The 24,411-nt window shown below is 35.1% G+C and overlaps 2 protein-coding genes across 3 annotated transcripts; both read left to right on the top strand.

The window, feature by feature from the left end:
- Positions 1–946: 946 nt before the first annotated feature.
- Positions 947–6,516, top strand: LOC116135759 (probable boron transporter 2). Its single transcript, XM_031421480.1, has 12 exons — positions 947–2,165; positions 2,315–2,397; positions 2,489–2,681; positions 2,769–2,907; positions 3,157–3,322; positions 3,570–3,736; positions 3,862–4,035; positions 4,147–4,242; positions 4,469–4,606; positions 4,683–5,002; positions 5,314–5,584; positions 6,007–6,516. Exons 1-12 carry the CDS (start codon positions 2,062–2,064, stop codon positions 6,313–6,315), a joined length of 2,160 nt encoding a protein of 719 aa, XP_031277340.1. The 5' UTR covers positions 947–2,061; the 3' UTR covers positions 6,316–6,516.
- A 7,142-nt stretch (positions 6,517–13,658) lies between these two features.
- Positions 13,659–24,155, top strand: LOC116135917 (GDSL esterase/lipase At5g62930). 2 transcript variants are annotated; one of them, XM_031421635.1, is made up of 7 exons: positions 13,659–13,895; positions 14,023–14,100; positions 14,237–14,377; positions 14,762–14,838; positions 15,782–15,946; positions 16,308–16,333; positions 23,870–24,155. In XM_031421635.1, the coding sequence occupies exons 1-7, from the start codon at positions 13,797–13,799 to the stop codon at positions 23,962–23,964; spliced, it is 681 nt and encodes a 226-aa protein (XP_031277495.1). In that variant the 5' UTR covers positions 13,659–13,796; the 3' UTR covers positions 23,965–24,155. The 2 variants fall into 2 exon arrangements, with proteins under 2 accessions (XP_031277495.1, XP_031277487.1); XM_031421627.1 differs by having other exon boundaries at positions 13,660–13,895; positions 16,308–16,353; positions 23,890–24,155.
- The last annotated feature ends 256 nt before the right edge of the window (positions 24,156–24,411 follow it).

The following is a 24,411-nucleotide window of genomic DNA, read 5'->3' on the forward strand; positions in this document are numbered from 1 at the left end:
GAATAAACTCGGTGTACAAGTAGGTTTTATTATGAAAGAATAAAACTCGTGTCATTCAAGAGTACATCGTTTATACAGATGAGTAAAGTCATTCTTAGACAGTACAAGTGGTTATTATTATGAACTCTTGTGCCTTAACTCTTGACTTCACTTTTGCATCTCAAAAGGAATATTCATATAAATTAGACTCAAGCGCTCGAGTGAATTCCCTCTTAAGGTGCAAAAGTGACTCTTGTGAACTCTTACACCCAAAGAGTAGATTAATTCACCTACTAAATGCTCACGTAGAGTAGACTTGGATGCCCGAGTGAATTCCTTCTTGAGGTGTAAGAGTGACAACACTCAATGTGTATATGACATTGAAATACATATGGGGTTATTTTTATCCAAAAATTTGTAGACAAAAGTCTTGGTAACAACTAACAAAGCCATATAAAAATGGGTCATTTCTTAATTTCAGTTTTGAAAAGGGGTTGATAAGTAATTTTGTCGGAATGATCCGTCTTCTTCTGGGGAATGGCGGAAATGAAGAAATTAAGAATATGAGATAGTAGAAGGGTAATTTGGGGAATGTTTTTGAAAATTCTCCTTAAATACTTTCTTTCTCCAGTCCCTTTCTTGTCACGATTGAAAGCTTTCTGTTACATTACTGACTATTTTTGTCTCTTTCTCATCGTCCCCAACCTTGCAATAACAGCAGAGAAGCCTAGCGCTAACATAACGTAATTAATCATATAATATAAATGATGAAATTAATTAAGATTAGGTAAGTTCAATTATGAAATAATCATTTATTTGTTGAAATATATATATTTTATTTTTATATTTTTGTGTAATTTCTGTCCTTTCAGCAACCGTTGGTCTATTTTTTTCATTTTTCACTGCTATGCGTCTCTCTCATCATCACACAGTTTGTTTTATATAATGCTTAGTCACCACACACTACCTTATTCACGCGAAAATCCTTCCATTTTAGACTTTCTTTCCAAAATCTCTCTCATTTTCACTTTGATTTCCTCACGCCTCATCACTTTTACATTCTTCTTCTTGTTATAGATATCTTCGTTTATCTTCTCTATTCTTCATGTAACTGCAATCCTTAAATCCGATATCTTGTTTCCCACTTCATAAATTGTGCTCAAAGCTCTCTCTTTTGTATAATGTAATCTTGGTTTCAACTCTTCTTGTTCGTTGGTCAATGCCCACTTCCTTCAAATTTGAATAAACCGATTTTCTAATGAGGTCAATCATGTCTTCTCGTTAATCCTGCTGTGTCGTGTCCGGTTTCTTTGAGTTTTATTGAGGCCCATTTGCTTTAAATCCTGTTTGTGATAATGGGATTTCGTTAATTTGGAAGTTTTTGTGCTCAAAGTTTAAAAGTTCTCTACTTTGACTTGTGCTTTACTTCAATTTTTAAGTCAGCATGTAAGTTATATCATGTAAGTTTTCTTGTAATGCATTTTGTTTTTGTTGATGCTCTTTTTGGCGGGATTCAGTTGATGAGTAAGTAGAAAACAGTTAATGATGGATCTTAGTATTGTTGAAGTTAGTCGTTAGTTGAATTTCTGAGGTTATGGAGAGCATCTGTTCATTCCGTTAACTTGGACTTTTTTCTCTGATCATTATGGATATTGTTCGCTAATATCTTTGATTTTCTGTTTTCACTTTTATATGGAATCTAAGTAATTTCAGTAGTGACTCCTAACTGATTCTTTGTTCTTTATAGCAATATATTCATATCATTCTTTATAGATTACACGAAATGTAAATTTTTTTAAAAAAATAATTGGATTATTTACTTATTTATGCATCCAAAAATGGTGAATTCACATTTTATTCTGAAATTTTATATGAGGAATAGGAAATACTTGTCTTTCTGCCCATAGGTCCTTGTCCTTTTCTTTGCTTATGCAAGTCTAGTTGCTAGATTGGCCTCTCGAGTCACTTTAATCTGTGTTTCAACCTTGTGTTTTGAATTTCATCAATTTTGAAATCTTCAAACAAATAGGAGAGGGTGCAAACACCTCACTTCTGTCTTATTTGTTAAAAATTTGAATTATCATGGAAGAAACTTTTGTTCCCCTCCGTGGAATTAAGAATGATCTCAAAGGAAGGATCGTATGCTACAAGCAAGATTGGACTGGAGGTTTTCGTGCTGGTTTCAGGTTTGTGACTTGGTTGACTAGAGAGAACAACATATTTTTCATAGATTATTTTCTTATTATTATGACCTGCATTTCTGTCTCAATGTACACAGCTTAAAATGATTTGAAGTATTAGTATCTTCTAAGCTTATATGTTTTCTTCTATTTAGGATCCTAGCTCCGACAACATACATATTCTTTGCCTCTGCTATTCCAGTTATATCTTTTGGGGAGCAGCTTGAAAGAAATACAAGTAGGACCATACTTAATGCAGATTTCCCTGTCCTTTTGGCGCTTCAGATTGTCATTTATTCAGACATGCTTTCTTTGGTTATATGTTACAGATGGAAGTTTGACTGCAGTGCAAACCCTTGCATCAACAGCACTCTGTGGTATTATCCACTCAATTGTTGGAGGACAGCCCCTGCTCATACTTGGAGTGGCTGAGCCAACTGTGTTGATGTACACATTTATGTTCAACTTTGCCAAGGATCGCAAAGATTTGGGTCAGAATCTATTCTTGGCCTGGACTGGATGGTATCAACACTCTGCAACATTGAATAGTACCACCCTGATTGATTTCCCGGTGACACTTAAATATCTTGTATTCCGTTGGGTTTTCAGGGTCTGCGTTTGGACGTCTCTACTGCTCTTCTTGCTGGCCATTTTAGGTGCATGCTCCATAATTAATCGATTTACACGTATTGCTGGTGAATTGTTTGGTCTGCTGATTGCAATGCTTTTCATGCAGCAAGCTATAAGGGTGAGTATTATTCATGAACTTATTTTATTAAATGATTGACCCGGCTAGAGCTAAAGGAGGGTTGGAATATTCCTGAAAATACTTACATATGCAGTTCTAGAGTAATTTTAGTTTCTGGAATGATTTTTGAAATAGTGGTAATTCTAAAATCTGACAATTTTAATTTAAAAGAGCACTACATGAACACAATTATACGCTGTAGAAACTCTAATTTCTCAGTACTTCAAACTAATGAACTTAATTCTACAGGGAGTTGTGGAGGAATTTCGCATTCCAAAGAGAGAAAATCCTGATCAGATTGCACTTCAACCCTCTTGGCGATTTGGCAATGGAATGTTTGCATTGGTTCTGTCTTTTGGCCTTCTTTTTACAGCACTAAGGAGTCGTAAAGCTAGATCATGGCGCTATGGTTCAGGTATAATGTCACTCTTTCAATTTCATCACATATGAGTTCTAGATTCTACTTAAAAAATCAGGAAATCTCATTCTTTTGATAATGAAATTATTGTTTGAGGTTAGCATATCTCATTCTTAAGCAATGCCTGTGATCTTTCCCTCAGTTTCCCACTCGGGTGAATTAAGTTTGGTTCCTCTATAGTACACTTATCAGTTCTGTACCTCTTGAACTTTACTGATTGTTGAATGGGATCTGAAATCTCTAGGTTGGCTAAGAGGATTTATAGCAGACTACGGGGTCCCTCTTATGGTGCTTGTATGGACTGGCGTATCGTACATACCTGTAAACGATGTTCCAAGAGGGATTCCAAGGCGACTTTTCAGTCCAAATCCATGGTCTGCTGGTGCATACTCAAATTGGACAGTTATCAAGGTGAATCCTACAAAACATTCTCCTCAATGAATGAACATTGTGTTGGCGTCTGCTTGAAACAGTGCCAAATGTTTTCTGTCTCATCCTCAGTCATGCAAGAAACTGATGCTTGTTTAGTTGTACAGGAAATGGTGGATGTGCCTCCTTTGTATATAATTGGAGCATTTATTCCAGCAACCATGATTGCTGTTCTTTACTACTTTGATCACAGTGTTGCATCTCAACTAGCCCAACAGGAGGAGTTCAATCTGAAGAAACCATCTTCCTACCATTATGACCTTCTTCTTTTGGGTTTCTTGGTGAGCTGTTGTCTTGACTGATATTTTTATCTCATGAACTTAATGAAATTCAAAGCACACAGTTAATTAATCCATTATCCTGGAAATTTATCTAAAATATTTTCTGACCAGGTAGTATTATGTGGTCTTCTTGGCATTCCCCCTTCCAATGGTGTGATTCCTCAATCCCCGATGCATACTAAAAGCTTAGCTACCCTGAAACATCAGGTTATTTCTAATTTACTGGGTTCTTAAACTTACATTTTAATACCCACAATCAATTTATTGATATAGTATTTGTTGTATTATGCATTGTTGCAGGGTTATTTATATATGTGTGTGTGTGTGTGTGTGTGTGTGTGTGTGTGTATACATATATATGTATGTATGTATGTATGTATGTATCTTTATTTATATTATAACTCTATCCAAATTTTGCTCCTCTTTTTGACAGCTTTTGAGGAATAAGCTTGTATCAACAGTGCGGAAAAGTTTACAGAAAAATTCAAACCTGAGTCAATTATACAGTAACATGCAAGAAGCATATAACAAAATGCAGACTCCACTTGTCTATCAACGTCCATCTGCTCTGGTACATTCATTTGCATTTTTCTTTTGGATTGATATAATTTCTTTCCTTCATTGCCCCAACATTTAATTTCAAACAGGGACTGAAAGAGCTGAAAGAATCCACAATCCAACTGGCCTCAACCTCTGGGTACATTGATGCCCCTGTTGATCAGACCGTTTTCGATGTGGATAAGGATATTGATCATCTTTTGCCTGTTGAAGTCAAGGAACAACGTCTCAGCAATTTGCTTCAGTCAATTATGGTTGGTGGTTGTGTTGCTGCCATGCCTCTCCTGAAGAAGATCCCAACTTCTGTTCTTTGGGGCTACTTTGCCTTCATGGCCATTGAAAGCTTGCCTGGTAATCAATGCTGGGAGAGGATATTATTGCTTTTCACTGCTCCAAGTAGAAGATACAAGTAAGTGTATCTTGATATATGCAGCTATAAGTCGCATTATACCGTGGGTCCTAAGATATAATCTATTTTCATTATAAATTCTGTTTTCTACTTGTTCAGTACTGTGGCTGGAGTTACAATGTCATGTAGATAGAGTTTGCATATTCCCAATTAATGCTTATGATGAATGAATAATCTTAAAATTAAAAGTAACTGAATTATATATTCGACTTGTGAACATAATTGCAACCACAATTATCAAGATAGTTACTTAGTTATCATTATCATTTTTATAAAAATCAGACATCTAATTCCCAGTTTTGACTTTTCAGGGTGTTGGAGGACTATCATGCAACATTTATTGAAACTGTTCCCATCAAAACAATTGCCACCTTCACAATTTTCCAGACAGTTTATTTGCTTGCATGCTTTGGCATAACATGGATCCCAATAGCTGGGGTCCTTTTCCCACTGTTGATCATGCTTCTTGTTCCAGTGCGACAATATTTACTTCCTAAGTTTTTCAAAGCAGCCCATCTTCAAGACTTGGATGCTGCAGCATACGAGGAAGCTCCTGCAGTTGCTTATAATATGACATGTGAAGTAAGTTATCTAAATGCTTTTTTCGTTTCATCTAAGCTTAATTGCAAATCTGGTTGGAACTAGAAACAAATATTGGTTTTCCTAAATTCTTTTTGAAAAAAATAAATAAATAAAGACGAAGAAGAAAGGGAGATGTGATGCTCTTGCATTCTGCTATATAGTACTAGCAAGTCAGTATATAGTAATCAGTGTTAGGTGCATGTATATCTTTGCATTCATGTGTTTCTGGGGGATGGATATTGGCAAATTGGGGTTATCTTGAGGTAAATCATAGTTTGATTTAATGATTATTCATCTTTTTTAAATGATTTTAGAAGTTTGAAAAAATCAAGGATTTTGAGTCTAAGATCATGGGGCTACCCATGGCCAGGCCTATATAAGTTTATAACATTATTTTTTTGAATGCCTTTTGTAATTCACAGGATCAAACTCAATCTAGAACTACTGACATTGATGGTGGGGAAATTCTAGATGAAATTGTTACAAGAAGCCGTGGTGAGATCCGCCACATACAGAGTCCAAAAATTACCAGTTCATCTCCAACTCCACTTCAGAATATAAACCCTTCTTACAGTCCACGGGTGTCAGAGAGCATGTATAGCCCCCGTGTCAGAGAATTGAGGGGGAAACAGAGCCCCGGTTTGAGTGGAACAGGAATTGAAATAAAGCGTACTCCCAGTCCTGGACCATCTGGTCTTGGACAAAGCAGTCAAGGTTCACCTCCAGTCTAAAGTCATAAATGCAGAATTTGGTGTGTTTAAAAGTCAATGGTGCTCGAGAGGTCTTGTGTGTTTCAGTCATGTAACTAAGTTTTAGGTGTCTTGTTCCTCCTCTTCTAATCCTACCATGTTCTACTGTGACTTTTTCTTTTATCTCTCAAATAAACTGGGCAGAGGAAATATTTATCGAAATGAAAAAAATGTTTTATTATACTACCAAATGTTTGCTATCCCCTTAATCTATTATAATAAAGCTATTAAAAGAAACTGACCCACAAGAACACAAGTTCTCATTTGTTCTGTGAAAATACCTTTAGTTGGAGTTAAAGGTAAGGAACTTCCAGCTCATACAAACCTTTTCCAGTTTCATTCACTTCACTTGTTAGAGAGACAATGTTTCTGAATTGCACTCTCTTGAAGAATGTATTAGCATAAGATTGAAAGCTTAAACGATTATCTTGTGAAAGTTGCGTGGACAGACGTATTGGATATCAACTAATGTCTAAATGTGCTTCTGCTTTGCCTTCTTTTTCCTGGTTGTCATCAAGAATGTAAAATCTGTGGGACTGAGTCTAAGTGAGTTAGTGAAACTGATGAATAAACGGAGTCAACATGTGTCAATTTACAGTTGGGGGACAGGAAAAGAGAATAGCACTATCTCTCTTATCTACATCCACTCTCTTATCAAGATGCCCTCTTTTTCCTGGAAAAATTATAGTTGTTTGGAGAACGATGCTGATGAATTCATGTCTCTGAGGCTTAACTTTATCTTGATCTCCCATCTCCTTGACACTCACAAATTATAATGGTACAAAAGCCTATAGCTAGGTGCCAGCTTAATGTCCTTCGGTTTCTGACATATGAACCTTATTTCATTCTGAATTTAATCCTTCTTAATGATAAATCTTTCTTCATTCTTTAACAAATCAACTCCAGGGAAGCAACTTAATATTAAATGAAGGATTTTCAGTTTAGCCATAGCTGATACTGCCTTACTCTTCAACTTAACCAGTTTTTGGGATCAGTAAAGTGATGCTAAGATATGTAAAATATTCATAACTTGATCCTGATATCATTATCTTTTTATTTCTCTTGACCTAATTTCTGGATTTTCTAACTTTTTTAGTTCTTGTACCAATCTTTTTGAGGCTCCACTATGATGTCAGTGCTCAAATCTTGTGTGCACTAACAGGATCAATTGCCTAAAGATACAATAAAACTGATATGAAAATGACTAGCTTAGATTCATTTAGCAGCCATGCCCATGTCTGGGGTTACACATGAAAATGACTAGCTTAGATTCATTTAGCAGCCATGCCCATGTCTGGGGTTACACAAGCTAGTGGTAAGCTTACAATATATTCCACTCTCTCTATCCTACAATTAGCGGGGGCCCCAAATTCTGAGTTCCTTTGAATTCCTTTTTGATACGTCCTTGTCTTTCCACTGCCCATGTGATACTAATAAATATTGATATCCTACTTTGGGCCCAGGCGCCAAAAAAAGAAACTCAGATTTGAGAGCAAAGGACATATTTCCACTTGAGGATTAGTGAAATCTCAAGTTGATACCCCTTGTTACATTTATTCTAGAATCCCACCTCTAAAGTAACGTCATTTCTTTTATTTTAACAAATTTTCAACTTTTCACTATAACACGACACACGTTAACACGTTAAAGTGTGTCGACGCTATCTTTGGCAGAACTGGCTTATGTTAGTAAAAAATGGCTCACATTAGCAGCATCTAAGTCGACGGTTTTTAACTTTTTCCGGCTGATTCCAAAGTCTAACATTGAAATCTTCACAACCTCCTCTACAAAACTCATACATTCATTTGTCGACCTCACTCACTGATTTCGACCACCTCCAACAGTCACTAACAATGTTAGTTTAAATGTGAGAATATGGAATAAATATAATCATGGGTATCAACTTGAGATTTCACTAAACCTCGAATAGGAATATGTTTGATATTTTATTTTCATTTAGTTTCTTGACCTAAAAATGTGGTTATGTGAAGTCAGTAGAGGCGAGGACACTTTTAATGTTAACAGATTCCACATCTCCATTTGCATAAGCACTTATTCAGTCATAGACAGAAGTATACTCCATTCAAGACTGAATAATTCATATTAGTTTTTGATAATGTCAGCTTTCCTTTTGCTTAGGCCATCTCCAACCCATTACACCAATTTGGTGTAAAATTGTGCCAAATTTTGGTGCAAAATACTATTCCATCTCCAACCCACAACACCAAATATTACACCAAAAAGAATATTCTTTAGAATATTCTTTAAAATATATTTTTTTTTCTTTTATTGTAATAATCAACAATTAATCTATTTCACTCATTATTTTTTTATATATTAATTAAATATTGGGAATGATTTTTTTATTAAATAATAATTATTTTGAAAATTATACTAATTTAATAAAATGAAGCATTTATTTAATCAAATAAACATTACATTTAATATAGAAAAACATTACATCTAATATAAAATGATACAAAAAAAAAAAAACAACAACACAAAGGTAAAATTCCATATTTATAGTAATTTAATTTTTCGAATTAGTATGTTCTTCCTACAAATGATCAATTAATGCATTTCGAAGAGCATGGTAAGCCTCTGTATCCTTGATTTGTTTATGTCGAGCAAGAAAATTTGAATTCTATAACCGATCTAAGCCTACGTGAGTTTTTTCAAAATGAGCAATTAAGAATTATGCAAAAAAGAGCTCAACAACAAGGTCAATGATCTCAAAATAACTCTAGTTCTTTTCAATATTTTGATGATCTTACTGGATCCGAAACTAATTTACTGGAATGCTAAATTGTTATTTGAGTTTATGTTGTATTTTCTTTTAATTTTAGTGTTTTTAAATTAGTGTTAATTTTTATTTTGAGTTATTATAGTTTAATATTTGTATTGAATAAAGTTCTATTTTTAATTTTTCATCATTTTTTAAATTATATCATTATTATAAATAATAATCAAATTAAATTAAATACAAATACTCAAATTTGATGTGATTTTGGTGTATAATTTAATACTCAATTAACTTAACAAAATAAAAAAAAGCAAAAAAAAAATATATATATAATATATATATATATTTTTTCACACTACAGTGTTGCGCCATTTTCTAACCCACGCCAATTTAGTGTTTTTTGTGGAGATGCCCTTATGGTTTGCATTATTATTTAAAAGGAATAGCCCACTACAATACAACAGTAAACAATCTGGTGGGCAACTACAGAGTTCATTAATTTAGGCCCGTCACGTTTACTGTTTCGGTAATAAAATAGGAATTTTTAATATATTTAGATTCGAATCTTAATAAAATAGGAATTTGGAGCACACAGTTAAAAGTTTAATGGCTTTAAGGGATTCTTATGAAACCCCCCGATGTTTGACTAAAACCATAAACCCCCTGTGGTACTGATAATGACTTTCAACCCCCTATCGTCACTGTCTTTTTGTTAATTTAACCATAGAAAGAGTTAATGTCCTTAATGCCCTCACCTGCTATGCCCATCAATCGCAACCCACACTCTTTAATCTCACTTCATCTCTAGCAGCCCCCAACGCCCATTTTAGAGTGAAAAAATTATTAAATTATGCAAAATATCACAAATTTTAATAAGAAAATATAAAAAAAAAATTGAAAAAAAAAATCTGAAAAAATAAAAATGGAAAAAGAAATGGGGAAAATGAAAAGCATAAGAAATATATGAAAAAAATAACAATAAAATGATATAAAATTTGAAAAACTTTGTAAAAAGTTAAAAGTTAATACAAATATGAAAATTTAAAAAAAAAATTGAACTTGACAAATATTTTTTAGATTTTAGCTTCTTTTTTTTTTTTTAAATTTTTTTTTTTTTGGTTTTCGTAGTTTTTTTATTTTCAAGTATTCTTAATTTTTCAAAAATCTTTTGAAGTTTTTTAATCTTTTTTTATTTAGTATGTGTGTTTCTAGGTTAAGGATGCGTGGCATTTAAGTTTTTTTTTTTTTTTTCAATTTTATTAGTTATTTTACCTTTTTTATTTAAAAATGAGTTGTTAATAAAGTTTAGGGTAAATTAGTCAAGTTCAAAATATTATAATAGTAATTCATAATTGTATTGTGTCAAATTCAGTCAACTCCCATATTTGTTGGGATGTATGTAGTAGTTTCAAGAGTTGTAGGATAAAATAGTTACAAGTTTTAGGGTCTTTGTTAACCCTTAGTAATTATAAAAATGAGTTTACGACATGTTCCCACGCAAAAGATGCCCCATTGATAAATTCATACCCGTCAAAAGTTCGTTATTAGTGAGGGTTGAAAGGTCAACAAACATTTGGCTGTCAAAGAAGAGAAAAGAAAAAAGGGAAGGTGCACGTTAGCAAGAGATGGCGCACATTAGCAGCATCAAAGCAGGTGGTTTTTGTCATTTTCCGGCAAATTTCGACATCCAAAATCACTTCTGAGACTACCCACAGAATCCCTATCACCTTCTCTGCAAAGCCTAAGCCTCCATTTGTCGTCATCACTCACCATTTCCCACCACCACCTCCATTCACATGGCCAACTCTTCAAGCCTGATTTTCTATCTTTTTCGGTGTCGGAAATCACCGTGAAACTCATTGCCTCCTCCATTCTTTTCCCCGAGCCTCTCTCACCCTTAATCCGTTCACCTTGAGCCCAATGCACGTGCCAGTCGCTGCTTGAGTTTTTGCATAATTTCCCATCTTTCTAGCCTTTTTCCGACCAATTTAGTCACCCAAAATGCCTTTTGCCACCACCACGACTCCCCACCCTTTGCTTTTTCAAAACCCACCCCTCCCCCAAACCCTCCATATGTTAGAGTAGGTGCCCTAAAGTCAATCTATTATTGTGAGTTTGACTTTGTAATAAATTTTTATTTATCAATAAAAAGTCATATCCTTCATATATCGTGTAAATCATAGTTATATATAATGATATATATCCTTAGGATGGTAGAATTGTGATGAGAGTATCAAGTATTTCAAATCTTGACAGTGAGAACTCTATGATCACATATGGTGGCCATTCTAGAAATGTCCATAGCCTAGTATTATTTTGATCAAAGACACAGATAATACAGTAAGACTATCATAGCGTTGAACGACCCTGTCAAAAGGCAGTGACTGATCTCACTTGTCAAAGTTATTTAACGACAACCTAGTCCAACGCATAGGTGTTTGTTGGAGGCAAGTTCACTAGACAGACCCACCAGAGGATTCCATATGGATGGTAACCCCAATGTCTATGGAATAAATCCTCTAATGAATGATGGTGCATGTGATCCTTAGACTTGAGATCACTGGAGCGCCTTGTGCACCAATTGGTGTAGTTTGACAATAGCCCAACGTAGTTCTATTTAGAGCTATCAATATAGTAGTGATTAGCTGTATCAAGAAGTGTATTAAAACTATGGTAGATCGACAAAGGATTCATTACTCATGGGTACGGAGAAGTTATCTCATTGAGTAATTCAGTAAATGGAAATGACACTAAATCTGTGGCTACAGTGGGATTGAGTTGTTGCTCAATCCAGTTTAATATTCATGTCATTGGTCCAATAACTAAATACAAACATGTCGAGGATATCTGAGGTTGATACTATTTCTGTACTTCAGTCTCGATGAGATAACAATTGATGAAATGGTTTGATTACATGGTAACCATACCATTGACAGGTTACGGTTTTGTTGAATCTGAATCTATCGGGTGGCTATGATGCCTTGCTAGGGGCTAATCTTGGTCTGTGTATAGTGAGATGATTAATTGGTGTTAATCGCAATACTACACATTGCCGATATGATAAGGAGCCTACGGATCACACACTTAGAAGATAATTTAAGAATCAATTTGTGAGAAAGGTATTTTCGCCTTTCAGGATGAAATGGTATTTTGGTAATCTTGCAGTACAATTAAATTTGCTAAGGTTATTGTTTGTATTTAATTTGATATTAAAATTAAATTCATGAGATTATATTTAAATATATGTATGCATATATTTAAATGAATTGTTATTATTAATTAAATGTTAATATATTATTATATATTAATTGATTTTAATTATAATAATAATTAATTAATTTAAAATACCAATTACACGGTGTTTGGTTGCAAGAGCAAGCTTATGTTGGTGTCCATGGGTATTCCTTATTGGAATAGGGTTTTAATTAGTTGCACTATATAAGTGCAACTTAATTAAAACACAATGTATGCTTTTATAAAACAAAAACCCTAGCCACCCTATCTCTCGCTCTCTCTCACGTTTTCACTCTTTGAGTGCAAAAGAACTTTTTTCTTTTTCTTTGATTGTTTTTTATTTTTGAAGCTGGTAATTGTTCTAGCAAAACAATTGTCGGTTCTTCGGATTATCTTCATGTGGATTTCTGTGAGTGTAATCCTACATTGGATCGATTAGTGAACAGTGTCGGTGAACGGTAGTCAGTGAACAATAGTCGATGAATAGTGTTTGTGAGCGAAGTCAAAGATATTCGAAAAAGCTTCCAAACGTGGGTATAAACTAAATCCTTGTATAGATTTGTTTTTACACAGCTTTTATTTTACGTTTTAAGTTTATGCATGTGAACAATACAGTTTGTGCCTGAATTTTGAGATGTGTAAGTGACCCTTTTCGTTTGTATAATTACGTTTTTCCGTTGCGTGAATAGGGTCTCTTACCAACACCGTGCTCACCATTTGTCGGCCTTGTCCAACTCTTTCCATCGTGGGACAATCATGATTTGCGATGGTTTCCTCTGCAAATCATTGAGTTTTTAGTGCTCGATCAGTGCGTTTTAATTAGTTGTGTTGATGTTGTGTTTTTTCTAACCACCGTTCTCTCCCAGATCACTCCAACTTCGTTTCTCCAAAGTTGCTCACCACCTATCCAATTTATTGCTGCACCTAGCTGCTAGCTAGCAATGGAAGAGGCTAAGGGTATTTTTGTAAATTAATGTGTTTTCCACCCAAAACATAATATTTGGGTACTGAAATGATATTTAAAAAGAATGGGCCATTTTTTGGGTGGGAACATGTCGTTAACTCTTATAAAAATTTTGGTGCACTTTATTCTTTTACCCTTGATTCTGTTAAAACTAAATGACAGTGGGGGTTCAGAGTAATTACTAAATACCAGTACTATAGGGGGTTTAATTTGGCTAAACCTTGGGGAGCTTAATATCCTGGCTTTAATTTCTGGGCTACTGGATCAGGCCTGCAGCAATATAATGTTAAAATTGGGCCCATGCCATTGCTATGGACATAAAGCGAATGTACTGATTTAAAAAGGCAAGTTGGTGGAGGTAAGTGTACCATACGGTGCGTTTAGCTCAGACCAGACCAGACAAAAGAGTACGGGGAAAGCAGTTAAAAAGATGCGCGACACAGGGTCGTTGCAACTCATTTGTTCTCAAGATCTAAGCTCTACAGCCTATAGAGTCCAAGCCTATATACACGTAAACAAAAAATGAGGCCAGAAATAGTGTTATTTGGAGATTCAATAACAGAGCAGACTTTCAGATCAGGTGGTTGGGGTTCATCTCTTGCTGACACTTACTCTCGCAAGGTTCTACATTTCTTTAATGTTAAAATTTTCACTGATTTCTTCTTTATTTGCTGTTTCTAAAGATACCCAGTATCTATTTCCTAGTTTCTTCAACTGGGTTTTTTATCTGTTTTCTTGATTTATATAGGCTGATGTGTTAGTTCGTGGTTATGGTGGTTACAATACTAGATGGGCATTGTTCTTGTTACATCACATATTCCCTCTGGTAATTAATTATTCTTTTTCGTAGTCAATTCTAATTCAGGCTAAACGCCAAATGGGTTTGGTTTATTAGAGGCATTGGTTGTTTTAGTGGGTTTATTTTGAATCCAAGCAATTAATGCTCCTTTTTATTGTTGTAGGACAATAAAAAACCTCCAGCGGTCACCACAATTTTCTTTGGGGCTAATGATGCAGCCCTTCTTGGGAGAACGAGTGAAAGGCAGCATATTCCTGTGGAAGAGTACAAGGACAATCTCAGAAAAATAGTTCAGCATTTGAAGGTTCAAATATCGATCATTTGTAGATAATTATGCAATCTATTCATTTGATTGAGGTTTTTTAATTTATGTGCTTGTCCTTTACTAGATGCCCCATTTATTTGGGGTTAAACTTCTTGTCTCTGATGTACCCTGTCTTTGGTATCTTCTGACCAATACATTAAGTGCATTATATGATTGATGTCATCAATCCTGGATGCCTTCCATTCTTTAGTTCTTGTATTGATCAGTAATATCTTCTTTTGGCTCGTTTCAATGCTCTAATCCATTGCCATGAGTTGTTTATTTGGTGCAATAGTGCTCCCTATACACTTTATCTGGTTTCCAACAAGTATGATTTCAATTGCTAGATATATGTATCATTTTATATAGCGATTCTCTTTGCAGGAATGCTCCCCCACCATGCTAGTTGTGCTTATTACTCCACCACCAATCGATGAGGCAGGGCGTAAAGAATATGCACAGTATGATAGTTCTTCTCCTTATATTAGCAGCTTAATAGCTCTTACCGACATGAAACACAAACACCCACATGCACCCAGTCTATTGACCGAGCTACCCACTAGTTATAGATAGACAGTGAGAGGCAGCTATCCACTAATGATGGATAGTGAGAGGCAGATGCCTTCATATTACCAAGGTGGACTCAGAGCCTATTTATTTACTAATTTTGATAATAGTAATATCTTAAAATTTTGTATTTGGTGATTGGCTGTATAAATATTGGTAATAATAAAAAAGTGGAGAAGTTGTGATATATAATTTTTACTGGTTTTTTTTACCATGGAACTAGATGAAGATTCGAGATCTTATTTCTCTAATTTCATACTGTTGATAAGCCCCATTCATGTTAATAAATTCTGTTTGCCTCGTGTATTTGTTGTTGTTTCAAATTTTTTTCACTTTTGGTTTGCTACACATTGTTTGGATATCTTTTACTTTTTCTCCATTTGATATTTATAACTTGCTTTGATGTAATCTCTTTTACCCTTTATATGTACTAAAACAACCATGGTTTTTCCCTCTAAAAGCTAGATTCACACTGGAAAGAAGCACCTAATATTGTCCTTTGTTTAAGGTCTGGTTTCTTGGAAATCCATGGATTCACAGAAATTTGGTGTTGTTTGAATGAAAATGCTTAAAACCTAGACTTTAAAATAGTAAGGGATGTAGTAATCTATATCTGAAATTAGAACTTGGGAATAATAGTTTCGTTCTTTCATTTTTCTGCATTGTTGCTATTTGAGATCCTAGGCAGAAAATAATTATGATTGATACAGTTTCAAATATTGGCCTCCTGAGTCTGAAGACCCAAAATCTCAAACCTGAATTTTCAACAGTAAAATTTGTTACTGTGATATTATTACTGCGATATGTTGCTTATAAATTTGTAATGTGGTCTTGCAGTTCCATATATGGTGAGAAAGCTATGAAAGAGCCTGAAAGGACAAATGAAGTGGCAGGAGTTTATGCAAGACAGTGTGTTGAGCTGGCCAAGGACCTGGGAATCCCTGCCATTGATTTGTGGTCCAAAATGCAGGAAACAGAGGGTTGGCAGAAAAAATTCCTCAGGTTTGTGATATACAAAGCTTCTTCCAGAATTTATGGCTTTCTGAAAAAGTGAGTCAACCAGATTATTCTTAGTAAGGAGTATTTCCTTGTATTAACGAAGACTAGTCTAACTACTGCAATAGTCCGAATGAATTGAATGGAAGAAGCTTGTCGATTTTGATCTTTTATGGAAAAGGTGTCCTCAAATGATGAGGCTTTTGAATGGAAAAATTTCTCCTGGGGTTCCATTGGTGACAACCTAATATTTCTTATTATTACAGGGAAGAAACTGAAACTACTATAATCAGAATTTAGTTATGAGAATCAATTGCGATTATAACATTCGTTTTTTTAATTTATTTATTTATCTTTTCGACAACAGTGACGGGTTGCACCTGACGCCAGAAGGCAATGCAGTGGTTCACCAGGAGATGATTAATTGGTGTTAAAGCAATACTACACATTGCCGTATGATAAGGAGCCTAGATCACACACTTAGAAGATAATTTAAGAATCAATTGTGAGAAAGGTATTTTGCCTTTCAGATGAAATGGTATTTTGGTAATCTTGCAGTACAATTAAATTTGCTAAGGTTATTGTTTGTATTTAATTTGATATTAAAATTAATTCATGAGATATATATTAAATATATGTATGCATATATTTAAATGAATGTATTATTATAATTAAATGTTAATATATTATTATAATTAATTGATTTTATTATAATAATAATTATTAATTTAAAATACCAATTACACGGTGTTTGGTTGCAAGAGCAAGCTTTGGGGTGCCATGGGTATTCCTTATTGGAATAGGGTTTTAATTGTTGCACTATATAGTGCAACTAATTAAAACACAATGTATGCTTTTATAAACAAAAACCCTAGCCACCCTATCTCTCGCTCTCTCTCACGTTTTCACTCTTTGAGTGCAAAAGAACTTTTTTCTTTTCTTGATTGTTTTTTATTTTTGAAGCTGGAATTGTTCTAGCAAAACAATGTTCGGTTCTTGGATTATCTTCATGGATTTCTGTGAGTGTATCCTACTTGGATCGTTAGTGAACAGTTGCGTGTGAACGGTAGTCAGTGAACAATAGTCGATGATAGTGTTTGTGAGCGAAGTCCAAGATATTCGAAAAAGCTTCCAAACGTGGGGATAAAATAAATCCGTGATAGATTTGTTTTTACACAGGTATTTTCGTTTTAGTTTAGCATGTGAACAATACAGTTTGTCCTGAATTTTGAGATGTGTAAGTGACCCTTTTCGTTTGTATAATTACGTTTTTCCGTTGCGTGAATAGGGTCTCTTACCAACACCGTGCTCACATTTGTCGGCCTTGTCCCACTCTTTCCATCGTGGGACAATCATGATTTGCGATGGTTTCCTCTGCAAATCATTGAGTTTTTAGTGCTCGATCAGTGCGTTTAATTAGTTGTTGAGTGTGTTTTTTAACCACCGTTCTCTCCCAGTCACTCCAACTTCGTTTCTCCAAAGTTGCTCACCACCTATCCAATTATTGCTGCACTAGTGCTAGCTAGCAATGGAAGAGGCTAAGGGTATTTTTGTAAATTAATGTTGTTTACACCAAAACATAATATTTGGGTACTGAAATGATATTTAAAAGAATGGGCATTTTTTGGGTGGAATGTCGTTAACTCTATAAAAATTAGGTGCACTTTATCTTTTTACCCTTGATTCTGTTAAAACTAAATGACAGGGGGTTCAGAGTAATTACTAAATACCAGTACTATAGGGGGTTAATTTGGCTAAACCTTGGGGAGCTTAATATCCTGGCTTTAATTTCTGGGCTACTGGATCAGGCCTGCAGCAATATAATGTTAAATTGGGCCCATGCCATTGCTATGGACATAAAGCGAATGTACTGATTTAATAAGGCAAGTTGGTGGAGGTAAGTGTACCATACGGTGCGTTTAGCTCAGACCAGACCAGACAAAAGGCGGGACAAACAGTTAAAAAGACGGCGCGACACAGCATCTTTGCAACTCATTTGTTCTCAAGATCTAAGCTCTACAGCCTATAGAGTCCAAGCTATTACACGTAAACAAAAATGAGGCCAGAAATGTGTTATTTGGAGATTCAATAACAGAGCAGTCTTTCAGATCAGGTGAATTTCCCATCTTTCTAGCCTTTTTCCGACCAATTTTGTCACCCAAAATGGCCCTTGCCACCACCACGACTCCCCACCCTTTGCTTTTTCAAAACCCACCCCTCCCCCAAACCTCCATGTGTTAGAGTATGTGCCTTAAAGCCAATATATTATTGTGAGTTTGACTTTGTAATAAATGTTTATTTATCAATAAAAAAAGGCATATCCTTCTATATCGTGTAAATCATAGTTATATATAATGATATATGTCTTTAGGATGGTAAAACCGTGACGAGGGTATCAAGTGTTTCAAATCTTGATAGTGAGAACCCTATGATCACATATAGTGGCCATTCTAGAAATGTCCATAGCCTAGTATTATTCTAAGCAAGAACACAGATAATACGGTAAGACTATCATAGCGTTGAACGACCCTGTCGAAAGGTAGTGACTGATCTTACTTGTCAAAGTTGTTTGCCGACAACCTGGTGCAACACATGGGTGTTTGCTGGAGGCAAGTTCACTAGACAGACCCACCAGAGGATTTCATATGGACGGTAACCCCAGTGTCTATGGAATAAATCCTCTAATAAATGGTGGTGCATGTAATCCATAGACTTGAGATCACTGGAGCGCCTTGTGCAACGATTGGTGTAGTTTGACAATAGCCCAACGTAGTTCTATTCAGAGTTATCAATATAGTAGTGATTGGCTACATCAAGAAGTGTATCAAAACTATGGTGGATCGACAAAAGATTCATTACTCCTGGGTACAGGAGAATTTATCTCACTAGGTAATTCAGTAAATGGCAATGACACTAAATCTGTGGTCACAGTGGGATTGAGTTGTTGCTCAATCCAATTTAATATTCTTGTTATTGGTCCAGTAACTGAATACAAATATGTCGAGGATATTTGAGGTTGACACTATTTATGTACTTTAGTCTCGATGAGATAACAATTGATGAAAGAATTTGATTACACGGTAACCATACCGTTGACAGGTTGTGGTTTTGTTGAATCCGAATCTATTGGATGACCATGATGCCTTGCTAGGGGCCAATCTTGGTATGTGAATAGTGATGGCAATGGGCTGGGCCGGGACCGGGTACCCCTTGGCCCAGGCCCAAGCCCGACCTCATGACACAGGCCCAAGCCCGGCCCGAGCCCGCTACGGGTATGATAGGCAAAGCCCAAGCCCGGCCCGACGGGTTTTTTATAACCGTAGGCCCGGCCCAAGCCCGCCTTTTTTAATAATATTTATTTTTAAATATTAATAAATTTCAATTTTTTTATATTTTTTATTTTAGCAATAGTTTTTAAATATTAATTGAAGCTATTTCTGCAAAATTTAAGCAATAAGTGAGCAATTAAAACTCCATAATATTTGATTATACTAACTTTTCAACATGTACATAATATGTTACGGTAAAATCCACTTTTATAGTTGAACCAAAAACCATCTAACTCTTTAAAGACAATTTTAACATGTTAAACCTTCAATATGGGATGAAAATTGAGGTTAGGGTTTGGGAAAAAAGGATATATATATATATGTGTAGGATAATATTGTAATTAAAATTATAGTATAAGGGTAAATTAGTAAAATTAATACTAAAATTGGGACAGGCCGGGCCGGGCCTAAAGATATACCCATGCCCGGCCCGTATCCGAGGTCGGGCCTTAAAATCAAGCCCAGGCCCAAGCCCAAGCCCGCCAACCCGGGTAAAGCCCGCCCTTTCGGGCCGGGCGGGTACCGAAAATGTTGGGCCATTGCCATCTCTATCTGTGAATAGTGAGATATTAATTGGTGTTAATCGCAATACTACACATGCCGATATGATAAGGAGCCTAGGATCACACACTTAGAAATAATTTAAGAATCAATTTGTGAGAAAGGTATTTTCGTTTCAGATGAAATGGTATTTTGGTAATCTTGCAGTACAATTAAATTGTGAGGTTTGTTGTATTTAATTTGATATTAAAATTAAATTGAGATTATTTAAATAATATGATATATTTAAATGAATTGATTATTAATTAAATGTTAATATATTATATATTAATTGATTTTAATATAATAATAATTAATTAATTTAAAATACCAATTACAGGTGTTTGGTTGCAAGGACGCTTAGTTGGTGCCCTGGGTGTTCCTTATTGAATAGGGTTTTAAAGTTGCACTATATAAGTGCAACTTAATTAAAACACAATGTATGCTTTTATAAAACAAAAACCTAGCACCCTATCTCTCGCTTTCTCTCACGTTTTCACTCTTTGAGTGCAAAAGAAATTTTTTCTTTTTCTTTGATTGTTTTTTATTTGAAGCGAATTGTTCTAGCAAAACAATTGTCGTTCTTCGGATTATCTTCAGTGATTTCGTGAGTGGATCCTATTGGATCGATTAGTGAACAGTGCGTGTGAACATAGTGTGAACAATAGTGTGAATAGTGTTGTGAGCGAAGTCAAAGATATCCGAGCTCCAATGAACTAAATCCTTGTATGATTTGTTTTTACACAGCTTTTTTTACGCTTTAAGTTTTTGCATGTGAACAATACAATTGTGCTCAGATTTTGGATGTGTAAGTGACCCTTTTCGTTTGTATAATTACGTTTTTCCGTGCATGATTGGTCTTTACCAACATCGTACTCGCCATGATTTTGGGATGTGTAGTGACCCTTTTCGTTTGTATAATTACGTTTTCGTGCATGAATATGGTCTCTACCAACAGTGTACTACCATTTGTCACCTTGTCCAATCTTTCCACGTGGGAATCACGATTTGCGCGATCTCTACAAATCGTTGGGTTTTTGTGCTCGACAGTGCGTTTAATTGTGTGTTCTCTCCAGATCACTCCAACTTCGTTTCCCCAAAGTTGCTCACCACCTATTCATTTATCTGCACCTAGTCCAGCCAGCAATGAAGAGGCTAAGGGTATTTTTGTAAATTATGTGTTTTCACCCAAACTATATTTGGGTACTGAAATGATATTTAAAAAGAAGCAATGGGCCATTTTTGGGTGGGAACATGTCGTAACTCTCATAAAAATTTTGGTGCACTTTATTCTTTTACCCTTGATTCTGTTAAAACTAAATGACAGTGGGGGTTTAGAGAATTACTAATTGGCTAAACCTTGGGGGCTTAATTTCTGGCTTTAATTTCTGGGCTACTGGATCAGGCCTGCAGCAATATAATGTTAAAATGGGCCCATGCCATTGCTATGGACATAAGCGAATGTACTGTTTAAAAAGGCAAGTTGGTGGAGGTAAGTGTACCATACGGTGCGTTTAGCTCAGACCAGACCAGACAAAAGAGTACGGGGACAAACAGTTAAAAAGAGCGCGACACAGTCTTGCAATCATTTGTTCTCAATCTAAGCTCTACAGCCTATAGAGTCCAAGCCTATATACACGTAAACAAAAATGAGGCCAGAATAGTGTATTTGGAGATTCATAACAGAGCAGGCTTTCAGATTAGGTGGTTGGGGTTCATCTCTTGCTGACACTTACTCTCGCAAGGTTTACATTTCTTTAATGTTAAAATTTTCACTGATTTCTTCTTTATTTGCTGTTTCTAAAGATACCCAGTATCTATTTCCTAGTTTCTTCAAAGGGTTTTTATCTGTTTCTTGATTTATATAGGCTGATGTGTTAGTTCGTGGGATGGTGGGTTACAATACTAGATGGGCATTGTTCTGTACATCACATATTCCCTCTGGTAATTAATTATTCTTTTTCGTAGTCAATTCTAATTAGGCTAAACGCCTTATTAGAGGCATTGGTTGTTTTAGTGGGTTTATTTTGAATCCAAGCAATAATGCTCCTTTTTATTGTTGTAGGACAATAAAAACCTCCAGCGGTCACCACAATTTTCTTTGGGGCTAATGATGCAGCCCTTCTTGGGAGAACGAGTGAAAGGCCAATTCCGTGGAAGAGTACAAGGACAATCCAGAAAAATAGTTCAGCATTGAAGGTTCAAATATCGATCATTGTAGATAATTATGCAATCTATTCATTTGATTGAGGTTTTTTAATTTTGTGCTTTCCTTTACTAGATGCCCCATTTTTTTGGGGTTAAACTTTTTGTCTTGATGTCCCTGTCTTTGGTATCTTCTGACCAATACATTAAGTGCATTATATGATTGATGCATCTTGCTTCCATCTTTAGTTCTTGTATTGATCAGTAATATTTCTTTTGGCTCGTTTCAATGCTCTAATTCATTGCCATGAGTTGTTTATTTGGTGCAATAGTGCTCCCTATAAACTTTATCTGGTTTCCAACAAGTATGATTTCAATTGCTGATAATGTATCATTTTATATAGCGATCTCTTTGCAGGAATGCTCCACCATGCTTGTGCTTATTACTCCACCACCAATCGATGAGGCAGGGCGTAAAGAATATGCACAGTATGATAGTTCTTCTCCTTATATTAGCTGCTTAATAGTCTTACCGACATGAAACACCAACACCCACATGCACCCAGTCTATTGACCGAGCTACCCACTAGTTATAGATAGACAGTGAGAGCAGACATGAGATGAGAGGCAGATGCCTCATATTACAAGGTGGACCAGAGCCTATTTATTTACTAATTTTGATAATAGTAATATCTTAAAATTTTGTATTTGGTGATTGGCTGTATAATATTGGTAATAAAAAAGTGGAGAAGTTGTGATATATAATTTTTACTGGTTTTTTTACATGGAACTAGATGAAGATAGAATCTTATTCTCTAATTCATATGTGTTGATAAGCCCATTCATGTTAATAAATTCTGTTTGCCTCGTGTATTTGTGTTGTTGTTCAAATTTTTTCACTTTTGGTTTGCTACATTGTTTGGATATCTTTACTTTTTCTCCATTTGATATTATAACTGCTTTGATGTAATCTCTTTTACCCTTTATTGTACTAAAACACCATGGTTTTTCCCTCTAAAAGCTAGATTTACACTGGAAAGAGCACCTAATATTGTCCTTTGTTTAAGGTCTGGTTCTTGGAAATCCATGGATTCACGAAATTTGGTGTTGTTTGAATGAAAATGCTTACTAGACTTTAAATAGTAAGGGATGTAGTAATCTATATCTGAAATTAGAACTTGGGAATAATGTTTCGTTCTTTCATTTTCTGCATTGTTGCTATTTGAGACCTAGGCAGAAATAATTATGATTGATACAGTTTCAAATATTGGCCTCCTGAGTCTGAAGACCCAAAATCTCAAACCTGAATTTTCACAGTAAAATTTGTTACTGTGATATTATTACTGCGATATGTTGCTTATAAATTTGTAATGTGGTCTTGCAGTTCCATATATGGTGAGAAAGCTATGAAAGAGCCTGAAAGGACAAATGAAGTGGCAGGAGTTTATGCAAGACAGTGTGTTGAGCTGGCCAAGGACTGGGAATCCGCCATTGATTTGTGGTCCAAAATGCAGAAAACAGAGGTTGGCAGAAAAAATTCCTCAGGTTTGTGTGATATACAAAGCTTCTTCCAGAATTTATGGCTTTCTGAAAAGTGAGTAACCAGATTATTCTTAGTAAGGAGTATTTCCTTGTATTAACGAAACTAGTTAACTACTGCAATAGTCCGAATGAATTGAATGGAAGAAGCTTGTCGATTTTGATCTTTTAGGAAAAGGTGTCTCAAATGATGAGGCTTTTGAATGGAAAAATTTCCCTGGGGTTCCATTGGTGACAACCTAATATTTCTTATATTACAGGGAAGAAACTGAAACTACTTAATCAGAATTAGTTATTAGAATCCTTGCGATTAATGTTCGTTTTATTTATTTATTTATCTTTTCGACAACAGTGAGGGTTGCACCTACGCCAGAAGGCAATGCAGTGGTTCACCAAGAAGTTGTGAGAGTTTTGAAAGAAGCATGGTTTTCTCCTGAGCAAATGCCATATGATTTTCCTCACCATCAGTAATTGATGGAAAACACCCTGAGAAAGCTTTCCAACTGCAATGCTCTCAGAATTTCGTCAAGAAAGGCTTGGAAATTTGTTCTCTCGTTTAATTTTTCTATTTGATGAAAAGATTTGGAAATCATGGTAATGTTGTCCTGTATTATTCCACAATGAAAAAGTATTGGCCTTCTTGCTTTTTCTTTGATATTGATATGTACTTGTTGTTCTTGCCTAAAGCAACACAATTAAAGCTTTTGTATTTAACTCTGGTTAAAGAACAGGAAGTGCATAATTAAGGCTACAGCAAATACCAACAGTTACTCTGACCTTTTTCTTTTATTTATGTAGTCATAATTTATATTGAAATCTAACACGGTTAATTAATTGGTTTTTAATTCTCTAATACAAAAATTTTCAGTAAATTTATTTGTAATGTCCCTCTAAAGTTGAAGTAAATTTAATCCTGTC

The sequence above is a fragment of the Pistacia vera genome, unplaced genomic scaffold (genome assembly GCF_008641045.1).
Source record: "Pistacia vera cultivar Batoury unplaced genomic scaffold, PisVer_v2 Contig109, whole genome shotgun sequence".
Classification (NCBI taxonomy): Eukaryota; Viridiplantae; Streptophyta; class Magnoliopsida; order Sapindales; family Anacardiaceae; genus Pistacia; species Pistacia vera.